Source organism: Oncorhynchus masou, chromosome 31 (genome assembly GCF_036934945.1).
Source record: "Oncorhynchus masou masou isolate Uvic2021 chromosome 31, UVic_Omas_1.1, whole genome shotgun sequence".
NCBI lineage: Eukaryota > Metazoa > Chordata > Actinopteri > Salmoniformes > Salmonidae > Oncorhynchus > Oncorhynchus masou.
In genome coordinates, this window is record NC_088242.1 from 96656640 (window position 1) to 96678576 (window position 21937).

The following is a 21937-nucleotide window of genomic DNA, read 5'->3' on the forward strand; positions in this document are numbered from 1 at the left end:
TGAGAAAATGTATGCGTAATGGCTTTTCAAGCTTTGCCATATCGTGGATTCAAAGCTATCCATCTAATAGAGCTCAAGAGGTTTAATGGAAGCCTCTCTAATGTCAAACATGTAAAGTGTGGTGTAACGCAGGGCACCTCTCTAGGCCCTCTAATCTTTTGCATTTTAAAAACATTAACATGTAGTGTTTAAATGAATGTAAATTGTAAAGTATTTTGTCTGTAATGTCTTTTCATTATTTTTCGGACCCCAGTAAGACTAGCTGTCTCCATTGGCATCCACTAGCTGTCTCCATTGGCATCCACTAGCTGTCTCCATTGGCATCCACTAGCTGTCTCCATTGGCATCCACTAGCTGTCTCCATTGGCATCCACTAGCTGTCTCCATTGGCATCCACTAGCTGTCTCCATTCCACTAGGCATCCACTAGCTGTCTCCATTGGCATCCACTAGCTGTCTCCATTGGCATCCACTAGCTGTCTCCATTGGCATCCACTAGCTGTCTCCATTGGCATCCACTAGCTGTCTCCATTGGCATCCACTAGCTGTCTCCATTGGCATCCACTAGCTGTCTCCATTGGCATCCACTAGCTGTCTCCATCTCCATTGTCTCCATTGCATCCACTAGCTGTCTCCATTGGCATCCATTGGCATCCACTAGCTGTCTCCATTGGCATCCACTAGCTGTCTCCATTGGCATCCACTAGCTGTCTCCATTGGCATCCACTAGCTGTCTCCATTGGCATCCACTAGCTGTCTCCATTGGCATCCACTAGCTGTCTCCATTGGCATCCACTAGCTGTCTCCATTGGCATCCACTAGCTGTCTCCATTGGCATCCACTAGCTGTCTCCATTGGCATCCACTAGCTGTCTCCATTGGCATCCACTAGCTGTCTCCATTGGCATCCACTAGCTGTCTCCATTGGCATCCACTAGCTGTCTCCATTGGCATCCACTAGCTGTCTCCATTGGCATCCACTAGCTGTCTCCATTGGCATCCACTAGCTGTCTCCATTGGCATCCACTAGCTGTCTCCATTGGCATCCACTAGCTGTCTCCATTGGCATCCACTAGCTGTCTCCATTGGCATCCACTAGCTGTCTCCATTGGCATCCACTAGCTGTCTCCATTGGCATCTCTCCATTGGCATCCACTAGCTGTCTCCATTGGCATCCACTAGCTGTCTCCATTGGCATCCACTAGCTGTCTCCATTGGCATCCACTAGCATCCACTAGCTCTCCATTGGCATCCACTAGCTGTCTCCATTGGCATCCACTAGCTGTCTCCATTGGCATCCACTAGCTGTCTCCATTGGCATCCACTAGCTGTCTCCATTGGCATCCACTAGCTGTCTCCATTGGCATCCACTAGCTGTCTCCATTGGCATCCACTAGCTGTCTCCATTGGCATCCACTAGCTGTCTCCATTGGCATCCACTAGCTGTCTCCATTGGCATCCACTCTGTCTCCATTGGCATCCACTAGCTGTCTCCATTGGCATCCACTAGCTGTCTCCATTGGCATCCACTAGCTGTCTCCATTGGCATCCACTAGCTGTCTCCATTGGCATCCACTAGCTGTCTCCATTGGCATCCACTGCTGTCTCCATCATCCACTAGCTGTCTCCATTGGCATCCACTAGCTGTCTCCATTGGCATCCACTAGCTGTCTCCATTGGCATCCACTAGCTGTCTCCATTGGCATCCACTAGCTGTCTCCATTGGCATCCACTAGCTGTCTCCATTGGCATCCACTAGCTGTCTCCATTGGCATCCACTAGCTGTCTCCATTGGCATCCACTAGCTGTCTCCATTGGCATCCACTAGCTGTCTCCATTGGCATCCACTAGCTGTCTCCATTGGCATCCACTAGCTGTCTCCATTGGCATCCACTAGCTGTCTCCATTGGCATCCACTAGCTGTCTCCATTGGCATCCACTAGCTGTCTCCATTGGCATCCACTAGCTGTCTCCATTGGCATCCACTAATGGGGATCCTGATAATAATATGTAATAAAATCTCTCTGTCTCTCCTCACCACTCTATTTGGTTGCTCTCTGTCTCTCTGTTCATCTCTTGCTCTCTTTCTTATTCTTACTATCTCTCTATTTATCCCTTTGCTTCTTTCTCCTTCCGTTTCCACTTAAACCCCTCTCTCTCTCTCCTTTCTCTGTATCCCCCCTCTCTCTCTCTCTCTCTCTCTCTCTCCCCATCTCTCCCCATCTCTTTCTCTCCCCATCTCTCTCTCTCTTCCCATCTCTCTATCTCTCTCTCTCCCTCTCTCTCTCTCCTTTCTCTGTATCCCCCTCTCTCTTTCTCTCTCCATCTCTCTCTGTCTCCTCCTCAGTGTCAACCAGTATTTAATTTAAGGGAGAGGCAGTGATTCATAAGCTGAGTGTATCCTCTGTAAATGTCAGAGATAGCGAGAGGAGCGGCGCGTTTGTCTGATATTGGCAACAGATGAGGGTTAGGGCCTTATCCCAAAGAGATGGAGAGGGTGTGGAATACGAGGACATTAATAGAGAAGATCGGGGAGATATGCTCTTGTGCTTTCGCTGGGTAGTGGTGCAGATGATGTGACGATTACAAATAGACATTTATGAAGTGTGTTCAAGAGCATCAGTTATCTGGGCAGTTTTACAGAGCGCAGATTTTTAATATGTGTGTGTGTGTGTGTGTGTGTGTGTGTATTCCACATGCTCTCTTACCCTTAAGAAAGAGTCCAGCGCTCCGTTCTCCATAAACTCTGTGACGATCATGACTGGTCGGCTCTTGGTGACCACGCCCTCCAACCGGATTATGTTTGGGTGGTCAAACTGTCCCATGATGCTCGCTTCACTCAGGAAGTCCCGCCTCTGCCTGTCGGTGTAGCCCACCTTGAGTGTCTTGATAGCCACAATGATCTCCCGTCGTCCAGGCAACTTCAGACGCCCACGACACACCTCCCCAAACTCTCCTGTGAGAGCGAGGAATGGGAGACAGCAAAAGAGAGAGAGATATGGAGGGGGGGAAGAGAGGGAGGATCGGAAGAGTGGAGGAGAGTGGAGGAGAGTGGGGGAGAGAGGGGGAGAGGGACAGTTTACTGGTTAGAAACAAGGAGCCAGGGAAGGGAAGCGGGAGATAGAGAGTGTGGGGGGGGGCTCAGGGTGAACGGTGGCTAGGAGCAGTAGAGAAAAGGGGGAATGCGAGAGGAGGGGGAGGGTAAGGGATGGCTGAGGGAAAACTAAAAGCTTAGAGTGGGTGGACGTGGGTAGTTTGGGGTAGGGGGAAAGGCTTTATAAGAGAGTGAGGGAGGTGGGAGATGGGAGGGTAGGGGTATACATTTGGGTAGAGGGGAGGTGGGAGGGTAGAGGTATATGTTTGGGTATATGTATAGGTTGGAATAGAGGTATAGGTGGGAGGGTAGAGGTAGAGGTTGGAGGGTAGAGGTGGGAGGGTAAAAGTAGAGGTAGGAGGGTAGAGACAGAGGTGGGAGGGTAGAGGTATAGGTGGGAGGGTAGAGGTATAGGTGGGGAGGGAGAGGTAGAGGTATAAGTGGGAGGGTAGAGGTATAGGTGGGAGGGTAGAGGTATAGGTTGAAGGCTAGCGGTATAGGTGGGGGGTAGAGGTATAGGTTGGAGGGTAGAGATATAGGTTGGAGGGTAGAGGTATAGGTGAGGGGGTAGAGGTATAGGTTGGAGGGTAGAGATATAGGTTGGAGGGTAGAGGTATAGGTTGGAGGGTAGAGATATAGGTTGGAGGGTAGAGGTATAGGTGAGGGGGTAGAGGTATAGGTTGGAGGGTAGAGATATAGGTTGGAGGGTAGAGGCATAGGTTGGAGGGTAGAGGTATAGGTTGGAGGGTAGAGATATAAGTTGGAGGGTAGAGGTATAAGTGAGGGGGTAGAGGTATAGGTGGGAGGGTAGAGGTATAGGTGGGGGGGTAGAGGTACAGGTGGGAGGGTAGAGGTAGAGGTGGGAGGGTAGAGGTATAGATGGGAGGGTAGAGGTATAGGTGGGGAGGTAGAGGTATAGGTGGGGGGGTAGAGGTATAGGTGGGGGGTAGAGGTATAGGTGGGAGGGTAGAGGTATAGGTGGGAGGGTAGAGGTATTGTAAAGTATTTTGTCTGTAATGTCTTTTCATTATTTTTCAGTTAGGTGGGAGGGTAGAGGTATAGGTGGGAGGGTAGAGGTACAGGTGAGGGGGGTAGAGGTAGAGGTTGGAGGGTAGAGGTATAGGTGAGGGTAGAGGTAGAGGTACCGATGGGAGGGTAGAGGTAGAGATGGGAGGGTAGAGGTATAGGTGAGGGGGGAGAGGTATAGGTTGGAGGGTAGAGGTATAGGTGGGAGGGTAGAGGTATAGGTGGGGGGGTAGAGGTAGAGGTTGGAGGGTAGAGGTATAGGTGAGGGTAGAGGTAGAGGTACCGATGGGAGGGTAGAGGTAGAGATGGGAGGGTAGAGGTATAGGTGGGGGTGGGGGTGGTGGGGTCGATTAGGCTTCTGAGGGATCGGGGGCGGGGTCAGAAGAAGAGACAGGAGGAGAGAGAAGCTTGGTGGTTGTGGAGGTTTTGCGTCTCGGGCCTAATACGCAGACCAGGTGCGAGAGTGTGTGAGAGCAAGAAAAACAAGGGAAGTGAGGGAAGGGAGGGAGGGAGGGAGGGAGGGAGGGAGGGAGGGAGGGAGGGAGGGAGGGAGGGAGGGAGGGAGGGAGGGAGGGAGGGAGGGAGGGAGGGATGATCGGTGGGAGGGAGGGTAAAGGGGAGGGGAGACAGGGGTTGGGGTTCGTCACTTAAGGCGAAGGCTGGGAAGCGACGGAATCAAGAAGCAGCAGTAGGTGTTAAGCCCTTGTAGTAGTAGTAGTAGTAGTAGTAGTAGTAGTAGTAGAGTGGAGGGGGCTCAGCTGAAGGTGACGTAAACCTCAAATCCAACTTCCCATCAACACAAGTCTTCTTTCGGCTCAGACACAAGGCTGAGAATTCAACTCTGAGCCGGGAACAATCCTACAGCTTTTTTTGCAAAAAAATATTACTAAATATTTCAAGATATCCAATAATTTATGATTTCAAGATTACTAACCAGTGCATCAAAAAGGGTGGAGAGAAGGAGCAAGGGTAATCTAAAGGGAAACAAGAGGGACGACCACATACGGAGGTCAAGGGTCAAAGGGTCTTTAGAGTGGCCCCGTTTAACATTGAGAAACTTGTGGGGGGGGGGGGGTGTTCCGAGATGACCAATCCTGAACCCAGAAGGCTGCTGTTCTAGCTGCTTGACCAGCCAATCAACCCTCCTGGATGATGATTAAGTCAGTTACATTCAAGTAGAAGAGCTGACCAATGGAAGTGACTGAATTAATGACACTTGAAGGAACAAAATAACTTCCTACTACAGAGCACCTCTCCAGGATCAGGAATGGGCAGTTCTTAAAGGTTAAAGGTTAAATAAATTTTTTAAAAGGGTTAAAAAGGACAAAAAGTGTGGAAAGTAGCTAGCAATCATACAGGCACTTAGGTGCCAACCTGGGGGGCCACGGTTGTGAGTGAAGCGAATTAGAGGTGGGGGGACATATTTTTGCAAGGGCGTAAGTGCAGATTTTAGATTAGGGGGGCTGAGGCTAGTGCTGGGGGGTGCGAGGCGAGGCAGGGGTTGGGATGATGAATTGAGTGAAAGTACCGCTTGGCGTGAAGTCCTCTAACGGTATGGCCTGGAGGTGACTAGCAGTCTTCCCCCTGTAGCTCAGGAGCTTTGGTTGGTTACCTGCGCCGATGACCTCCTCGATCTTCACGCAGGAGATGTCGATCTCCTTCGCGAACTCTCGGACGGCCTCGTTGGGGTCCTCGTAGGTGAAGGGGTCGATATAGACCTTCATTCCCGGCGTGACTATAGGGGATTCAATAGCGGGAATAATCACATGAATCACGGCCGTCAAGCAGTAGTTACCATTGAAAACAATATGTACTGTGCATTCGGAAAGTGTTCAGACCCCTGTACTTTTTTCACATTGTGTCTCATTACAGCCTTGTTCTAAAGTGTATTTAAAAAAAAGTTTTGCCTCATCAAAAAAAAAAAATATCACATTTACAAAAGTATTCACACCCTTAACTCAGTATTTTGTTGAAGCACCTTTGGAAGTGATTACAGCCTCGATTCTTCTTGGGTATGACGCTACAAGCTTGGTCTCTCTAGAGATGTTCGATCTAGTTCAAGTCCGGGATCATCTTTCCCTCAATCCTGTCTAGTCTCCCAGTCCCTGCCGCTGAAAAACATCCCCACAGCATGATGCTGCTGCCACCACCTTGCTTCAACATGCTGTACCCTTCCCCAGATCTGTGCATCGACACAATCCTGTCTCTATGGATAATTCCTTCAGACCTCATGGCTTGGTTTTTGCTCTGACATGCACTGTCAACTGTGGGACCTTATATAGACATGTGTGTGCCTTTCCAAATAATTTCCAATCAATTTAATTTACCATAGATGGACTCCAATCCAATTTTGAATCTCATAGCAAACGGTCTGAATACCATTGTAAATAAGGTAATTCTGTTTAAAATATATATATATATATATATATATAAAAAATATTAACCTGTTTTCACTTTGTCATTATGGGGTATTGTGTGTAGATTGATGAGGAAAATGTTTTATTTAATCCATTTTAGAATGAGGCTGTAACAAAATGTGGGGAAAAAATCAAGGGGGTCTGAATACTTTCCTAGTGCACTGTTCGGGTTGGATTAACAGAAGATTTAGCAGTCGAGGCACACTTTCAATGAGCTCCACAGCCACTACCAATTCTATAATTCAGTGTAATCCGTGCCTGTTATTGTAAAGCCAGTTATGACATCACCGACTGTGGACATATTATTTTGTAAATGGGATGCTTGTGACATCACCGGCTGTTGACACGCAGTGTGTGAATACATACTGTTGAATGTAGGGACAAAGTCAAGCTCAGAGAGTGTCTGTTAGAATGTGGATCTTGGGATCGCTTATAATGTAGGACAGGACAGGCAGTAGAGACTTACTGTACTGCTGAAGTTTCTCTGTGTACTCTGACTCAGAGCCATTCCTCTGCTTCCTGTGGGGCAAACCAGAGTAGAAACACAAAATCAGTCATGTGCCGCAACACAGCAATACCTAATGGAACAGGAGAGTGGAAAGGATGTCAGTTTAGCTGTCTCAGGTAATATACATTTCAGTATAGCTGTGTCAGTTAAAATAGATTTCCGTTTAGCTGTTTCAGGTAATATAGATTTCAGTATAGTTGTGTCAGTTAAAATAGATTTCAGTATAGCTGTGTCAGTTAAAATAGATTTCAGTATAGTTGTGTCAGTTAAAATAGATTTCAGTATAGTTGTGTCAGTTAAAATAGATTTCCGTTTAGTTGTGTCAGTTAAAATAGATTTCCGTTTAGCTGTGTCAGTTAAAATAGATTTCAGTATAGCTGTGTCAGTTAAAATAGATTTCCGTTTAGCTGTGTCAGTTAAAATAGATTTCCGTTTAGCTGTTTCAGTTCAAATATATTTCAGTGTAGTTCTATCAGTTAAAATATATTTCAGTGTAGTTCTATCAGTTAAAATATATTTCAGTGTAGTTCTATCAGTTAAAATATATTTCAGTGTAGTTCTATCAGTTAAAATATATTTCAGTGTAGTTCTATCAGTTAAAATATATTTCAGTATAGTTGTGTCAGTTAAAATATATTTCAGTGTAGTTGTGTCAGTTAAAATATATTTCAGTATAGTTGTGTCAGTTAAAATATATTTCAGTGTAGTTGTGTCAGTTAAAATATATTTCAGTGTGGTTATCTCAGTTAAAATATATTTCAGTATAGCTGTGTCAGTTAAATATATTTCAGTGTAGTTCTATCAGTTAAAATATATTTCAGTGTAGTTGTCTCAGTTAAAATATATTTCAGTATACCTGTGTCTGTAGAAATAGAGAATTGCACTGTATTTCTCACTAGGATAAAGGTTAAGAGGCTAAGAAATACAGAATTTTGAGTAAAACTACAGAGGAAGACAATATATTGAGTAGAAAACGTAGGACTCTGTTTTGTGTGTATGAAATGAAAGCTGAGAGAAAACATAATAGCCCAACACGAGAAGTAAAGGACAAAGTCTCTCCCAATGGCAGCCTCAGCTGTTTCCCACAACACCCAGTTAAACACATCTTCCCGCATACTGGTTCAGACTACCCCCCCCCCCTTTTCCTTTATTCATCCTCTGCTTTCTCTTCTTTCTTCAGTATCAGTCCATTAATGCGGAGGGTTGGGGACGTTGAAAATCCATGTTAATGTAGTTCCTTTGTTGTCTAACCAGTAACCGGGGCAATAATACCCGACGGTGATTTGCATCTCATTTCCAATTCAAATGTGGTTCCGGAATATGCCGAGGAGGCTCTGAGTTTTGCTTTTTTTTCTACCATTCTACTTTTTTCCCTTCTCTCGTGGCAGAAGCTTGCAAGCTAAACTAAGACGGAGAGAGAGAGAGAGAGACGCTAGCGAGCTAAATTAAGACAGAGACACACTAATGAGATAAGCTAAGACACAGAGACAGACACTAGCGTGCTAAGCTAAGACACAGAGACAGACACTAGCGTGCTAAGCTAAGACACAGAGACAGACACTAGCGTGCTAAGCTAAGACACAGAGACACTAGCGTGCTAAGCTAAGACACAGAGACACTAGCGTGCTAAGCTAAGACACAGAGACACTAGCGTGCTAAGCTAAGACACAGAGAGAAACACTAGCGTGCTAAGCTAAGACACAGAGAGAGAGGAGGAGAGGAGGGGAGGGATGAGGGAGGAGAGTAGGAAGGAGTTTGTTCTGGAGACGAGGGCCCTGCTCTTCAGACCAGCCGGCTCACACCGAACCATTCCACCATGAACCATTCCACCACGGCAGCAAAGAGGTGGGCGACAAGAAGGGTGTCAAACTCGCACACTTCACCAACATGCAGACTCCCAGTAAAAGATGAGTAGTGCTAAGTAGAGTTGAATGACTGCGGTGAGGCCGAGCTATGCTTTTACAGGATCTGAGTGGATGTTTAAGTTCCTACAAGTGAATAGAACTCAAAAGGATTCAGTGGGGTCAGCCGGCGTCGGAGCGCATGAAGGCAGGCCAATCCTTTCCTAGCAGCTGCAGCTCATGCTGTGTCCATTGGGCAGGGCTAGCCTTGCAAGATTTTTGGGAGGCAAATCTGTTTGGGACTTTTCACTAGATAGAGCTAATCTCCTACTCACAAACCTCATAGGTGGCACGCCAGTCCTGAGTGTCCCTGTGTGTCTTCTGTGGGTTTCAGGATGTAAACACATTCAAAAGTTGACATTTCCATTTTGTTTTTTTTGTGGGGGATTTTTCAATCTGTAAATCAAATACACCAGGAATTGCGAGAAATATGCAATTTTCTCAATTAAAAGTACGCTAGTGTTGAAACACAAATGGAAGAAATTACCACGTTGTGTAATATTGCATGAGCTTGGTGAAATGCTGTGGATAATTTTTATTAATGGAGGTAAATCCTAGAAATGAAAATGGAAGTCAGATGTAGAAACTTTTTCCAATGTTGTCTCAACGTCAGTGTTCACTGGGTATTATCGACTTATTCTCACCTGAGGCAGACGATGGCGATGACAACGACAGCTATGATGAAGACTAGACCGGCAGTGGCTGAACCCACGATGAGGGGCAGCTGCTCCTGAAGAGACTTCTCTGGGTCACCTAGGGGTAAAGAGGTTAGAGGTCAGGTGAACACGAGAGCGTTACCCAAATAATCTACCCTTACTCCTAGAAACCATTCCTACCCTTACCCCTAGAAACCATTCCTACCCTTACTCCTGGGAGACTACTTTCCCAAAAGTATGTGGAAACCTGATCGTCCAACAATTCATTCCAAAATAATGTGCATTAATATGGAGTTGGTCCCCCCTTTGCTGCTATAAAAGCCTCCACTCCTCTGGGAAGGCTTTCCACTAGATGTTGGAACATTGCTGCTGGTACTCGCTTCCATTCAGCCACAAGAGCATTAGTGAGGTCAGCCACTGATGTTGGGCAGTCATCTTTCCAATCCATCCCAAATGTTTTCAATGGGGTTCAGGTCAGGGCTCTGTGCAGGCCAGTCAAGTTCTTCCACACCTATCTCGACAAACCATTTCTGTATGGACATCGCTTTGTGCAAGGGGGCATTGTCCTGTTGAAACAGGAAAGGGCCTTCCCCAAACTGTTGCCACAAAGCTGGAAGCACAGAATAGTCTAGGATGTAAGTGTATGCTGGAGCGTTAAGATTTCCATTCACTGGAACTAAGCGGCCCGAACCATGAAAAACATTCCCGGACCATTATTCCTCCTCCACTAAACTTTACAGTTGGCACTATGTATTGGGGCAGGTACCTTAATCCTGGCATCCGCCAAACCCAGATTAGTCTGTTGGATTGCCAGATGGTGAAGTGTGATTCACCACTCTAGAGAACGGGCTTCCACTGCTCCAGAGTCCAATGGTGGCGAGCTTTACACCATTCCAGCCGACGCTTGACATTGCGCATGAGCCCATCAGGTTGTTGGTCACCTCCCTGACCAAGACCCTTCTCCCCCGATTGCTCAGTTTGGCCGGGCAGCCAGCTTTAGGAAGAGTCTTGGTGGTTCCAAACTTCTTCCATTTAAGAATGATGGAGAGACCACAGTGTTCTTGGGGATCATCGACGCTATAAACTTTTCTGTACTCTTCCACAGATCTTTGCCTCAACACAATCCTGTTTCGGATCTCTACAGACAATTCCTTCGAAGCCATTGCTTGTTTTTTGCTCTGACATGCACTGTCAACTGTGAGACCTTCTATAGACAGGTGTGTGCCTTTTCAATATATACAGTGGGGCAAAAAATTATTTAGTCAGCCACCAATTGTGCAAGTTCTCCCACTTAAAAAAGATGAGAGAGACCTGTAATTTTCATCATAGGTACACTTCAACTATGACAGACAAAATGAGGGAAAACAATCCGAAAATCACATTGTCATGCTGAAAGACCCAGCCACGTTTCATTTTCAATGCCCTTGCTGGTGGAAGGAGGTTTTCACTCAAAATCTCACGATACATGGCCCCATTCATTCTTTCCTTTACACGAATCAGTCTTCCTGGTCCCTTTGCAGAAAAACAGCCCCAAAGCATGATGTTTTCACCCCCATGCTTCACAATAGGTATGGTGTTCTTTGGATGCAACTTAGCATTCTTTGTCCTCCAAACACGACTAGTTGGGTTTTTACCAAAAAGTTATATTTTGGTTTCATCTGACCATATGACATTCTTCCAATCTTCTTCTGGATCATCCAAATGCTCTCTAGCAAACTTTAGACGGGCCTGGACATGTACTGGCTAAAGCAGGGGGACACGTCTGGCACTGCAGGATTTGAGTCCCTGGCGGCGTAGTGTGTTGCTGATGGTAGGCTTTGTTACTTTGGTCCCAGCTCTCTGCAGGTCATTCACTAGGTCCACTGTGTGGTTCTGGGATTTTTGCTCACCGTTCTTGTGATCATTTTGACCCCACGGGTTGAGATCTTGCGTGGAGCCCCAGATCGAGGGAGATTATCAGTGCTCTTGTATGTCTTCCATTTCCTAATAATTGCTCCCATAGTTGATTTCTTCAAACCAAGCTGCTTACCTATTGCAGATGCAGTCTTCCCAGCCTGGTGCAGGTCTACAATTTTGTTTCTGTTGTCCTTTGACAGCTCTTTGGTCTTGGCCATAGTGGAGTTTGGAGTGTGACTGTTTGAGGTTGTGGACAGGTGTCTTTTATACTGATAACAAGTTCAAACAGGTGCCATTAATACAGGTAATGAGTGGAGGACAGAGGAGCCTCTTAAATAAGAAGTTACAGGTCTGTGAGAGCCAGAAATCTTGCTTGTTTGTAGGTGACCAAATACTTATTGTCCACCATAATTTGCAAATAATTTCATAAAAATTCCTACAATGTGATTTTCTGGATTTTTTTTCCTAATTTTGTCTGTCATAGTTGAAGTGTACCTATGATGAAAATTACAGGCCTCTCTCATCTTTTTCAGTGGGAGAACTTGCACAATTGGTGGCTGACTAAATACTTTTTTGCCCCACTGTATATATATATATATATATATATATATATATATTTTTTTTTATATATACACTTGCAAACATTCTAAAAACTAGTTTTTGCATTGTCACTTTGGGGTATTGTGATGTCATTATGGGGTATTGTGATGTCACGTTGGGGTACTGTCTGTAGATTGATGAGGGAAAAAGTTAATTTAATCAATTTTAGAAAAAGCTGTAACGTAACAAAATTGAGAAAAATTCAGGGGGTCTGAATACTTTCTGAATGCACTGTATCCAATGCTGGTGGCAAAACCCCAATGTCCCCTCTGGGGATCAATAAAGTAATAAACTCAAACATACTTTGCAGGTTGGTGCTGAAGTCGGCGGGGCTGCTGTAGCGACCGTACCCGGCCACCGTGCGGGCCCGGACCTGGACCACATATGGCGTGCCGGACTTCAGCCCCTCGATGCGGGCAGAACTCCTTTGGGCAGTCATGGTGTGGGCAATAGCTTCTCCCTGGTCCTGCCAAAACCAAACGCACACGGAACGGTTTAGAAATGCATCAGAAAACAAACTACATCCCCTCATTCATCATTATCACCCGTATTCATCGCCTTTCCCCACACCCCACTGTGTGGCGCATGCCGCCTCCAACAAATCTCCCCGAACAGACGGAGAACGGCAGCACGAGGCATGAGAGAGCTTTCAGTCATCGACTACAACAGGACAACAAACAGAGATACACTGAGAGACTTTGTTCTCTCCTCAGGTAGGCCAATCCACATGGACACCCCCCCTTGTGTAGGTTATGGAAGTAGTCAGAAACATTTCAACTTTATAAAAGGAGGTCGGGGGGTGAACAAAAAGAAATTAGGAGGATATTGGGAGGGGAACGAAGGAAGGAAAGAAAGAAAGACAGAAAGACAGAGGGACACGATTAAGGCTTTTGTCAGAACGGTTGTTGTTGAGGTGAATGGGGTGATATTACTTATGCAAAAATAAGACTTGTGAAATAGGATGTGGAAATAAGAAGTGTTGACTTGTGTTGTTGCTTACCTTCTCATGGTACTTAATCTCATAATCCAGAATGATCCCGTTGGGTTTTTCAGGGGGCAGCCAGGAAAGACTCATGGTGCTAGCAGTGGCCCCCATCAGGTGAACTGTAGGTACTGCAGATGGAGCTGTGAGAGCGGGGCACAGGGAAGACAAAATGGATGTTAATTCACTGCTAGTATCCACCTCTTCTCCTCTGGGTATCCACCTCTTCTCCTCTGGGTATCCACCTCTTCTCCTCCTGGTATCCACCTCTCCTCTGGGTATCCTCCTCTTCCCCTCTGGGTATCCACCTCTTCTCCTCTTGGTATCCACCTCTTCTCCTCTTGGTATCCACCTCTTCTCCTCTGGGTATCCACCTCTTCTCCTCTTGGTATCCACCTCTTCTCCTCTTGGTATCCCCCTCTTCTCCTCTGGGTATCCACCTCTTCTCCTCTGGGTATCCACCTCTTCTCCTCTGGGTATCCACCTCTTCTCCTCTGGGTATCCACCTCTTCTCCTCTGGGTATCCACCTCTTCTCCTCTGGGTATCCACCTCTTCTCCTCTGGGTATCCACCTCTTCTCCTCTGGGTATCCACCTCTTCTCCTCTGGGTATCCACCTCTTCTCCTCCTGGTATCCACCTCTTCTCCTCTGGGTATCCACCTCTTCTCCTCTGGGTATCCACCTCTTCTCCTCTGGGTATCCACCTCTTCTCCTCTGGGTATCCTCCTCTTCTCCTCCTGGTATCCACCTCTTCTCCTCCTGGTATCCACCTCTTCTCCTCTGGGTATCCACCTCTTCTCCTCTGGGTATCCAACTCTTCTCCTCTGGGTATCCACCTCTTCTCCTCTGGGTATCCTCCTCTTCTCCTCCTGGTATCCACCTCTTCTCCTCCTGGTATCCACCTCTTCTCCTCTGGGTATCCACCTGGGTATCCAATCTTCTCCTCTGGGTATCCAACTCTTCTCCTCTGGGTTTCCACCTCTTCTCCTCTGGGTATCCACCTCTTCTCCTCTGGGTATCCAACTCTTCCCCTCTTGGTATCCTCCTCTTCTCCTCTGGGTATCCACCTCTTCTCCTTTGGGTATCCACCTCTTCCTTCCATTCCTTCCTGTATCATTGCACCCCCCAACTCACACACACTCTGTTTCTCCCTCTTTCCCACCAATACTTTTTGTTGAAAGGTTTCTAATCCCTTAGTTCGGTACTTTGATCCTTTCACGTAGAGCTCCTTTCTTCCTCTTGTCTTTGTCACCCCCACCCCCACAGATCTCTCTCTCTCTCTCTCTCTCTCTCTCTCTCTTTCTTTCTTTCTTTCTTTCTTTCTTTCTTTCTTTCTTTCTTTCTTTCTTTCTTTCTTTCTTTCTTTCTTCCTTCCTTCCCAAGCCCAAAACCCCAGCCCCACGTAGTAGCCTACCACCAGCCACCCATCACTCCCTGAAAAACTCCAACCTCTCCCCACAGACAATACTCCCTGGGCAGATTCCCCGGTCACTCTAGCCTGAGGATTAAGGGGCCTAGGGGCCTCCTCCTGGCCAAGACACTGGGGAGTAATTAGTAACCATGGTGGGCTGAGCCCCACACTAACCTGTAACCATGGTGGGCTGGGCCCCACAAACTAGCCTGTAACCATGGTGGGCTGGGCCCCCCACACTAATATGTAACCATGGTGGACTGGGCCCCCCACAATAACCTGTAACCATGGTTGGCTGGGCCCCACAATAACCTGTAACCATGGTTGGCTGAGCCCCACAATAACCTGTAACCATGGTTGGCTGAGCCCCACAATAACCTGTAACCATGGTTGGCTGAGCCCCACAATAACCTGTAACCATGGTTGGCTGGGCCCCACAAACTAACCTGTAACCATGGTGGGCTGAGCACCACACTAACCTGTAACCATGATGGGCTGAGCCCCACACTAACCTGTAACCATGCTGGGCTGGGCCCCCACACTAACCTGTAACCATGGTGGGCTGGGCCCCCCACACTAACATGTAACCATGGTGGGCTGAGCCCCACACTAACCTGTAACCATGGTGGGTTGGGCCCCACACACTAACCTGTAACCATGGTGGGTTGGGCCCCACACTAATCTGTAGCCATGGTGGGCCACCCACACTAACCTGTAACCATGGTGGGCTGAGCACCACACTAACCTGTAACCATGCTGGGCTGGGCCCCCACACTAACCTGTAACTATGGTGGGCTGGGCCCCCCACACTAACCTGTAACCATGCTGGGCTGGGCCCCCACACTAACCTGTAACTATGGTGGGCTGAGCCCCACACTAACCTGTAACCATGGTGGGCTGAGCCCCACACTAACCTGTAACCATGGTGGGCTGAGCCCCACACTAACCTGTAACCATGGTGGGCTGGGCCCCCCACGCTAACCTGTAACCATGGTGGGCTGAGCCCCACACTAACCTGTAACCATGGTGGGTTGGGCCCCCCACACTAACCTGTAACCATGGTGGGCTGAGCCCCACACTAACCTGTAACCATGGTGGGGGGGTGTACGGTGTAGGACAGGGGTGTAGCATCCCCAGGCACAAACGGTGGAGGACCCCCAGGCACAAACAGTGGGTCATTCCCATTCCTTTCATTAGGCTTTGAGGAGAAACTGAAGGGATAAGAGGAACATGGCAAAGTATATTCCGGTCTCTCTGAGCCTGTCTGTAGGAAATACTTTATGTAAAGACCCATGGGCAAAATCCAGCTAACCATCAAACCTTATCTATCAGCCTACACCAGGGCAAAGTCTACACACAAACTTACACACACACCCCAGCTACCCATCAGACCCTATCTATCAGCCTACACCAGGGCAAAGTCTACACACAAACTTACACACAAACCCTAGCTACCCATCAGACCCTAGTTATCGGCCTAAACTAGGGAAAATCCAACATATATCTCTGTTCCTAACGCCACAGACACAGGCCAAACTCAAAACTGTATAAGAACGTCCACTACAGAGCAAGGCAAACTCAATACACACTACCCATTCCAGTTAACTCATCATCTATCCCCAAAAAGAGGTTTGCCCAGCCTGCATCTTCTCAGATGCATAGACAAAACTGTATGGGTCTCGGTGGTGCAGATTGCTCTGGTGGCCTACCTAGCAAGCACAAAACATTCTTAGAACCATATGTTCAAAGAACGTTTAGAAACATTGTTCTTCTGTGGGAATTTCAGTACAATGTTTCCTACAGCTTTCCTTATGGTTCTATTTAAAGTCATGTTCTCAAATTGTTTCGAGAATTATTTAAGAACATACATTCCGTTTTCAGAATGTTAAGGAAACTTTCCATAAAAACCACAAGAAAACTCTTCTAATGTTCAGAGAATGTCTAAGAATGTTATTTAAATACATATCATTTCCATTGTCAGCATCAACAAAACTCTCTTTTCTCTATCTTGTTAAGTGTGTTCAGGTGTTTTGGCCGTGCCCATTAATTGGCCACACCTGATCTTAGTGAGTGCTTATTTCCTTTGAAATTGTGTCTGTTAGAAGAGACTAAAATTAACAGCTTTTTATTCGTAAACAGGGCATTATAGCTCCATCCTGGTGGTGTAATGGAACATTTCCATGGACAGGAAATATAAGATTATAGGTTTGAATCTCACTGATGCCGTGTCACAATAAAAATGTGTTTGCATGATTTATTCCTATGGAAATTCATTTCCATGGGTCCTGTCTGTGGTGGAGTTCAAAAAGTTAACAGAAAATAAGCTAGCCGTGTTATTAAAAGCCTTACTGAAACATTCAGTGAAAGTTTTAAGGAAGTTATTAAAAAACCTTCAAATAACCTATAATTTTGTTCTCAGAAAATTAATAAAACCTCCCAGGAAAAGTTTCAAGGAACGAGAGTAAAACGCTTTTCAGAACCTCCCTTGAACCAGAGCATAACGTTCTCAGAACCTCCCGAGAACCAGAGTAAAATGTTCTCAGAACCTCCTTGGAACCTTAGAAAAACATTCTTAGAACCTCCCTGGAACCAGAGTAAAACGTTCTCAGAACCTCCCTGCAACATAAAAATAAACATTTCCAGAAGATGTGAAATTTTCACTTCTGTTCTCAGAAGGTTAAAAAAAAACATGATGTTTTACCAGCCAGAAAAAAATTGGCTTCATTCCCCAAAATCAATGTGAAACTAGTGGGAAACCAGTTAACAGTGGGTTGATCCCACAAAATCCAAGGAACCAAATGGGTTAGCTAGGTAGTTACTGAAGATGCCATGGGTTAACAGTGGGTTGATCCTAGCGGGCAGAACACTGCAGGTTGAATGCCTAGTCATACACAAAACACTGCCTCACTGTTGTTATTCGTGGAGGTGTGTGCCAAGTGCTGAGGAAATGTCCTTTGGTAAAAGCTCATGTAATTGATTTTCTTCTTATACCTCACTTAAAATGCATACTGTATGTAACCCATACTTACAGTGGCTTGCGAAAGTACCCCCCCCCCTTGGCATTTTTTCTATTTTGTTGCCTTACAACCTGGAATTAAAATGGATTTTGGGGGGGGGGGGGGTTGAATCTATTGATTTACACAACATGACTACCACTTTGAAGAAGCTAAATATGTTTTATTGTAAAAAAAAAAACTGAAAACTTGAGCGTGCATAACTATTCACCCGTCCAAAATCAATACTTTGTAGAGCCACCTTTTGCAGCAATTACAGCTGCAAGTCTCTTGGGGTATGTCTCTATAAGCTTGGCACACCTAGCCACTGGGATTTTTTCCCATTCTTCAAGGCAAAATTGCTCCAGCTCCCTCAAGTTGGATGGGTTCCGCTGGTGTACAGCAAACTTTAAGTCATACCACAGATTCTCAATTGGATTGAGGTCTGGGCTTTGACTAGGCCATTCCAAGATATGTAAATGTTTCCCCTTAATTAAACCCCTTGAGTGTTGCTTTAGCAGTATGCTTAGGGTCATTGTCCTACTGGAAGGTGAACCTTTGCCCCAGTCTCAAATCTCTGTAAGACTGAAACAGGAATTTCCCTGTATTTAGTGCCATCCATCATTCCTTCAATTCTGACCAATTTCCCAGTCCCTGCCGATGAAAAACATCCCCATAGCATGATGCTACCACCTCCATGCTTCTGGGGATGGTGTACCCCGGGTGATGTGTGGTGTTGGGTTTGCTCCAGACAAAACTTTTTCCTTGATGGCAAAAAAGTAACATTTTTGTCTCATCTGACTAGAGTACCTTCTTCATATGTTTGTGGAGTCTCCCACATGCCTTTTGGCAAAACTAAATGTGTTTGCTTATGTTTTTGTTTAAGCAATGGCTTTTTTCTGGCCACTCTTATGTAAAGCCCAGCTCTGTGGAATGCACGGGTTAAAGTGGTCCTATGGACAGATACTCTACTCTCCGGTGTGGAGCTTTGCAGCTTCTTCAGATTTCTTTGTTGCCTCTCTGATTAACGCCCTCCTTGCCTGGTCCATGAGTTTTGGTAGGCGACCCTCTCTTGGCAGGTTTGTTGGGATGCCATATTCTTTCCATATTTTAATAATGGATTTAATGGCGCTCCGTGGCATGTTCAAAGTTTCGGATATGTTTTTATCACGCAACCATGATCTGTACTTCTCCACAAAGTTGTCCCTGACCTGTGTGGAGAGCTCCTTGGTCTTCACGGAGCCCCTTGCTTGGTGGTGCCCTTTGCTTAGTGGTGTTGCAGACTCTGGGGCCTTTCAGAACAGATGTATATATACTGAGATCATGTGACAGATCATGTGACAGACCATGTGCACACAGGAGGACTTTATTTAACTAATTATGTGACTTCTGAAGGTAATTGGTGGCACCAGATGTTATTTAGGGCATTCATAGCAAAGGGGGTGAATACATATGCACGCACCACTTTTCTTTTTTCTTTTTTTCATTTCACTACACCAATTTGGACTATTTTGTGTAAGTCCATTACATGAAATCCAAATAAAAATCCATTTAAATTACAGTAATGAAACAAAATGGGAAAAATGACTTGGGGGGTGAAAACATTTGCAAAGCTCTGTACATACAGAGGGACTGTAGCTATCATAACAAACATATACTTCTACCTGCATTGCTGCTGAAAAATACTATTTATTTTTCCTTTTTATCTTGTTTGTTGTGTACTAAATATTCCAGCTTTTATTTTCATAGTTTTTTTTCTTCGTTTTTATCCTGTGAAGCACCATTGTGTTTCCATGTCTGAAATTTACTGTATAATAAAAAGCTTGATTTGATTTGACGCAACCACCATCTTAACCAATTCTATCGTAAAGTGCAGCACTGATTGTAGCACAGTGCCGTTGTGCCCTTGAGAAAGGCACTTTACAATTCATCCTGGGGTTGTTTCTCTGACCTGTAACCTGGCTGACCTTGTTCTCTTTCTGTGCATCTTTTGGTTTGTTTCACAATACAACAATAAAGGTATATTCGATCCAATACAACAGTCAAGCTTCTACCTACCGGCTTGATTGGTGGTGATATTGACGGCGGAGAACTGCGGCGTGTACGGGTTCTTATTCGACACGCCGTTGACGGCCTGGATCTCAAAGCTGTACTGGGTGTGGGCCTGCAGGTTTCGGACCGCCACGCGCCGCTGCGTCAGGCCCAGGTGGCGCGGCGAGATGTCTACATTGTCGTCGCAGCGCGAGCACATGCCGCGCTCGGGCAGGCACTTCTTGCAAATGACGTTGTAGAAGATGTCGTCGCGACCGCCCGAGTCACGAGGCTCGCTCCACTCCAGGACCAGGTAGGTCTCATTGACGTTGGAGATGACGTTGCGCGGGGCCGAGGGAACGGCTGTGGGAAGAACAAAAGAAAAAAAAATAGATATATATTTTAAATTTAAAAATACTTTATTGCCAAAGCATCAATGTTGAACATTCCCACCAGGACATCAAATATAACAAGGATTAGAATGTAATATATTCGATTTCATTAGGACTTTGATGCTAGGGGTGCGTTCCCTTCTCTCTGCTTGGAAAAAACTCAAAACAAAATAAACGGACGTTACAGTTCTTTCTGTGAGGAGGAGAGCGTGTGAGAGGGTGTTTGTGTGCGTGCACGTGCATGCCAGCTTGTGCACGTGCACGCATATTTGTGCTGTGTGGAAACAGCTAAGGGGGATGAGAGAGACTATTGGCAGCAGAGAAGCAATTCTCATCCAATTATTGGCAGCACTTTGGGGTACGAACAGCTAGGGAGCCATATCTCTGGCAGCACTTTGGGAGAATCACCACCAGTGAAAGGATTAGTCTGTGTGTGTGTGTGTGTGTGTGTGTGTGTGTGTGTGTGTGTGTGTGTGTGTGTGTGTGCATGCGTGCGCATGTGCATGCACGTGTGTTCATGTGTGTGTTCGTGTGTGTGTGCATGTGTGTGTGCGTGTGTGCGTGTGTGCGTGCGTGTGTGTGTGCGCATGCGTGTGTGTGTGTGTGTGTGTGCATGCGTGTGCGTGTGCGTGCGCATGCGTGTGTGTGTGTGTGTGTGTCTGTTTGTGCATGGTCTCCATGTACTTAACTAAGACACATCCAGTAGATAAGTTCCTCCACTCTGCCAGAGCGAGGTAGCGGCTGTACGGACGTGTAGGCAGTGATAACGTCAGGTTGTTAGGACTGTTGTTGTACATGTAGCAATGTGGGAATGTTGTCAGAACCTTCAGAGAGGAGCGATACAGGTGCTGTGGGGAGGCCATCGTTCAGAGAGAAACGACTCGTTTCACCAGTGTTACCCACAACCTGACTCTATACAGGCACATGAGCAGCAAATTCTCATGTTGGTTGTTTCATTTGGAAAACGTCTTTATATACACAGTAACTCAACGAGTTGCAAAATGGCCCGCTTTCTGGTGTAATGACTGTAAGTCTATGGGTATATGCTAGCATCCTGCTAACTGGTGTAATGACTGTAAGTCTATGGGTATATGCTGGCATGCAACTTACTGGTGCAATGACTGTAAGTCTATGGGTATATGCTAGCATCCTGCTAACTGGTGCAATGACTGTAAGTCTATGGGTATATGCTAGCATCCTGCTAACTGGTGCAACGACTGTAAGTCTATGGGTATATGCTGGCATGCCACTTACTGGTGCAATGACTGTAAGTCTATGGGTATATGCTAGCATCCTGCTAACTGGTGCAACGACTGTAAGTCTATGGGTATATGCTGGCATCCTGCTAACTGGTGCAACGACTGTAAGTCTATGGGTATATGCTAGCATCCTGCTAACTGGTGCAACGACTGTAAGTCTATGGGTATATGCTAGCATCCTGCTAACTGGTGCAACGACTGTAAGTCTATGGGTATATGCTAGCATCCTGCTAACTGGTGCAACGACTGTAAGTCTATGGGTATATGCTAGCATCCTGCTAACTAGTGCAACGACTGTAAGTCTATGGGTATATGCTGGCATGCCACTTACTGGTGCAGGCGTTGTCTGGTGAATCTGTGTCTGAGCGGTAGAAGCCGTTTCTACAGGAGCATACGTTGGCTGCGCCAGAGCTGGTACGGCTGTTGGGTGGGCAGGGTGTGCAGAAACCCTCGCCCTGCTTGGATTTGAACGTGCCCGGGCTGCAAGCTGAGAGAGAGGGAGAGAGAGAGAGAGAGAACAGATTGAGTCCAATAGCCAGTGGAAGTTAAATAGATAAAGTGGACTGGGTTAACACAGCTCAATGAAAACACACTCATTTCAATCTTTAGCTTTTTACTGAATCTCGTTGAATGTTGATGTTGTTTTTGGTGTGTGTGTGAACAGTATGTCCGTGTGTTATCATGGCACTCTCTCTGAGCCTTTGTGGTAAACTACAGCTTCCCTCATAACGGACAGCTCTCACTGGTGCTGATTTTGTGTTAGCACACCGCTC

The 21937-nt window shown here is 46.2% G+C and overlaps 1 protein-coding gene across 8 annotated transcripts in view; it reads right to left on the minus strand.

Annotated features, from left to right (window-relative positions):
• Positions 1 to 21937, minus strand: part of LOC135524798 (ephrin type-B receptor 3-like) — a 112872-nt gene that overhangs the window by 21882 nt on the left and 69053 nt on the right. For 3 of the 8 annotated variants that reach the window (XM_064952620.1, XM_064952618.1, XM_064952621.1), the window contains exons 4-11: positions 21496 to 21651; positions 19541 to 19876; positions 13097 to 13221; positions 12400 to 12562; positions 9589 to 9697; positions 7002 to 7054; positions 5647 to 5865; positions 2707 to 2954 (exon numbers count right to left, since the gene is read on the minus strand). In XM_064952620.1, coding sequence (XP_064808692.1) covers positions 2707 to 2954; positions 5647 to 5865; positions 7002 to 7054; positions 9589 to 9697; positions 12400 to 12562; positions 13097 to 13221; positions 19541 to 19876; positions 21496 to 21651 — 1409 coding nt within the window. The remainder of the gene's footprint in view (positions 1 to 2706; positions 2955 to 5646; positions 5866 to 7001; positions 7055 to 9588; positions 9698 to 12399; positions 12563 to 13096; positions 13222 to 19540; positions 19877 to 21495; positions 21652 to 21937) is intronic. The other 5 variants (XM_064952625.1, XM_064952623.1, XM_064952624.1 and 2 more) reach the window with 3 other exon arrangements.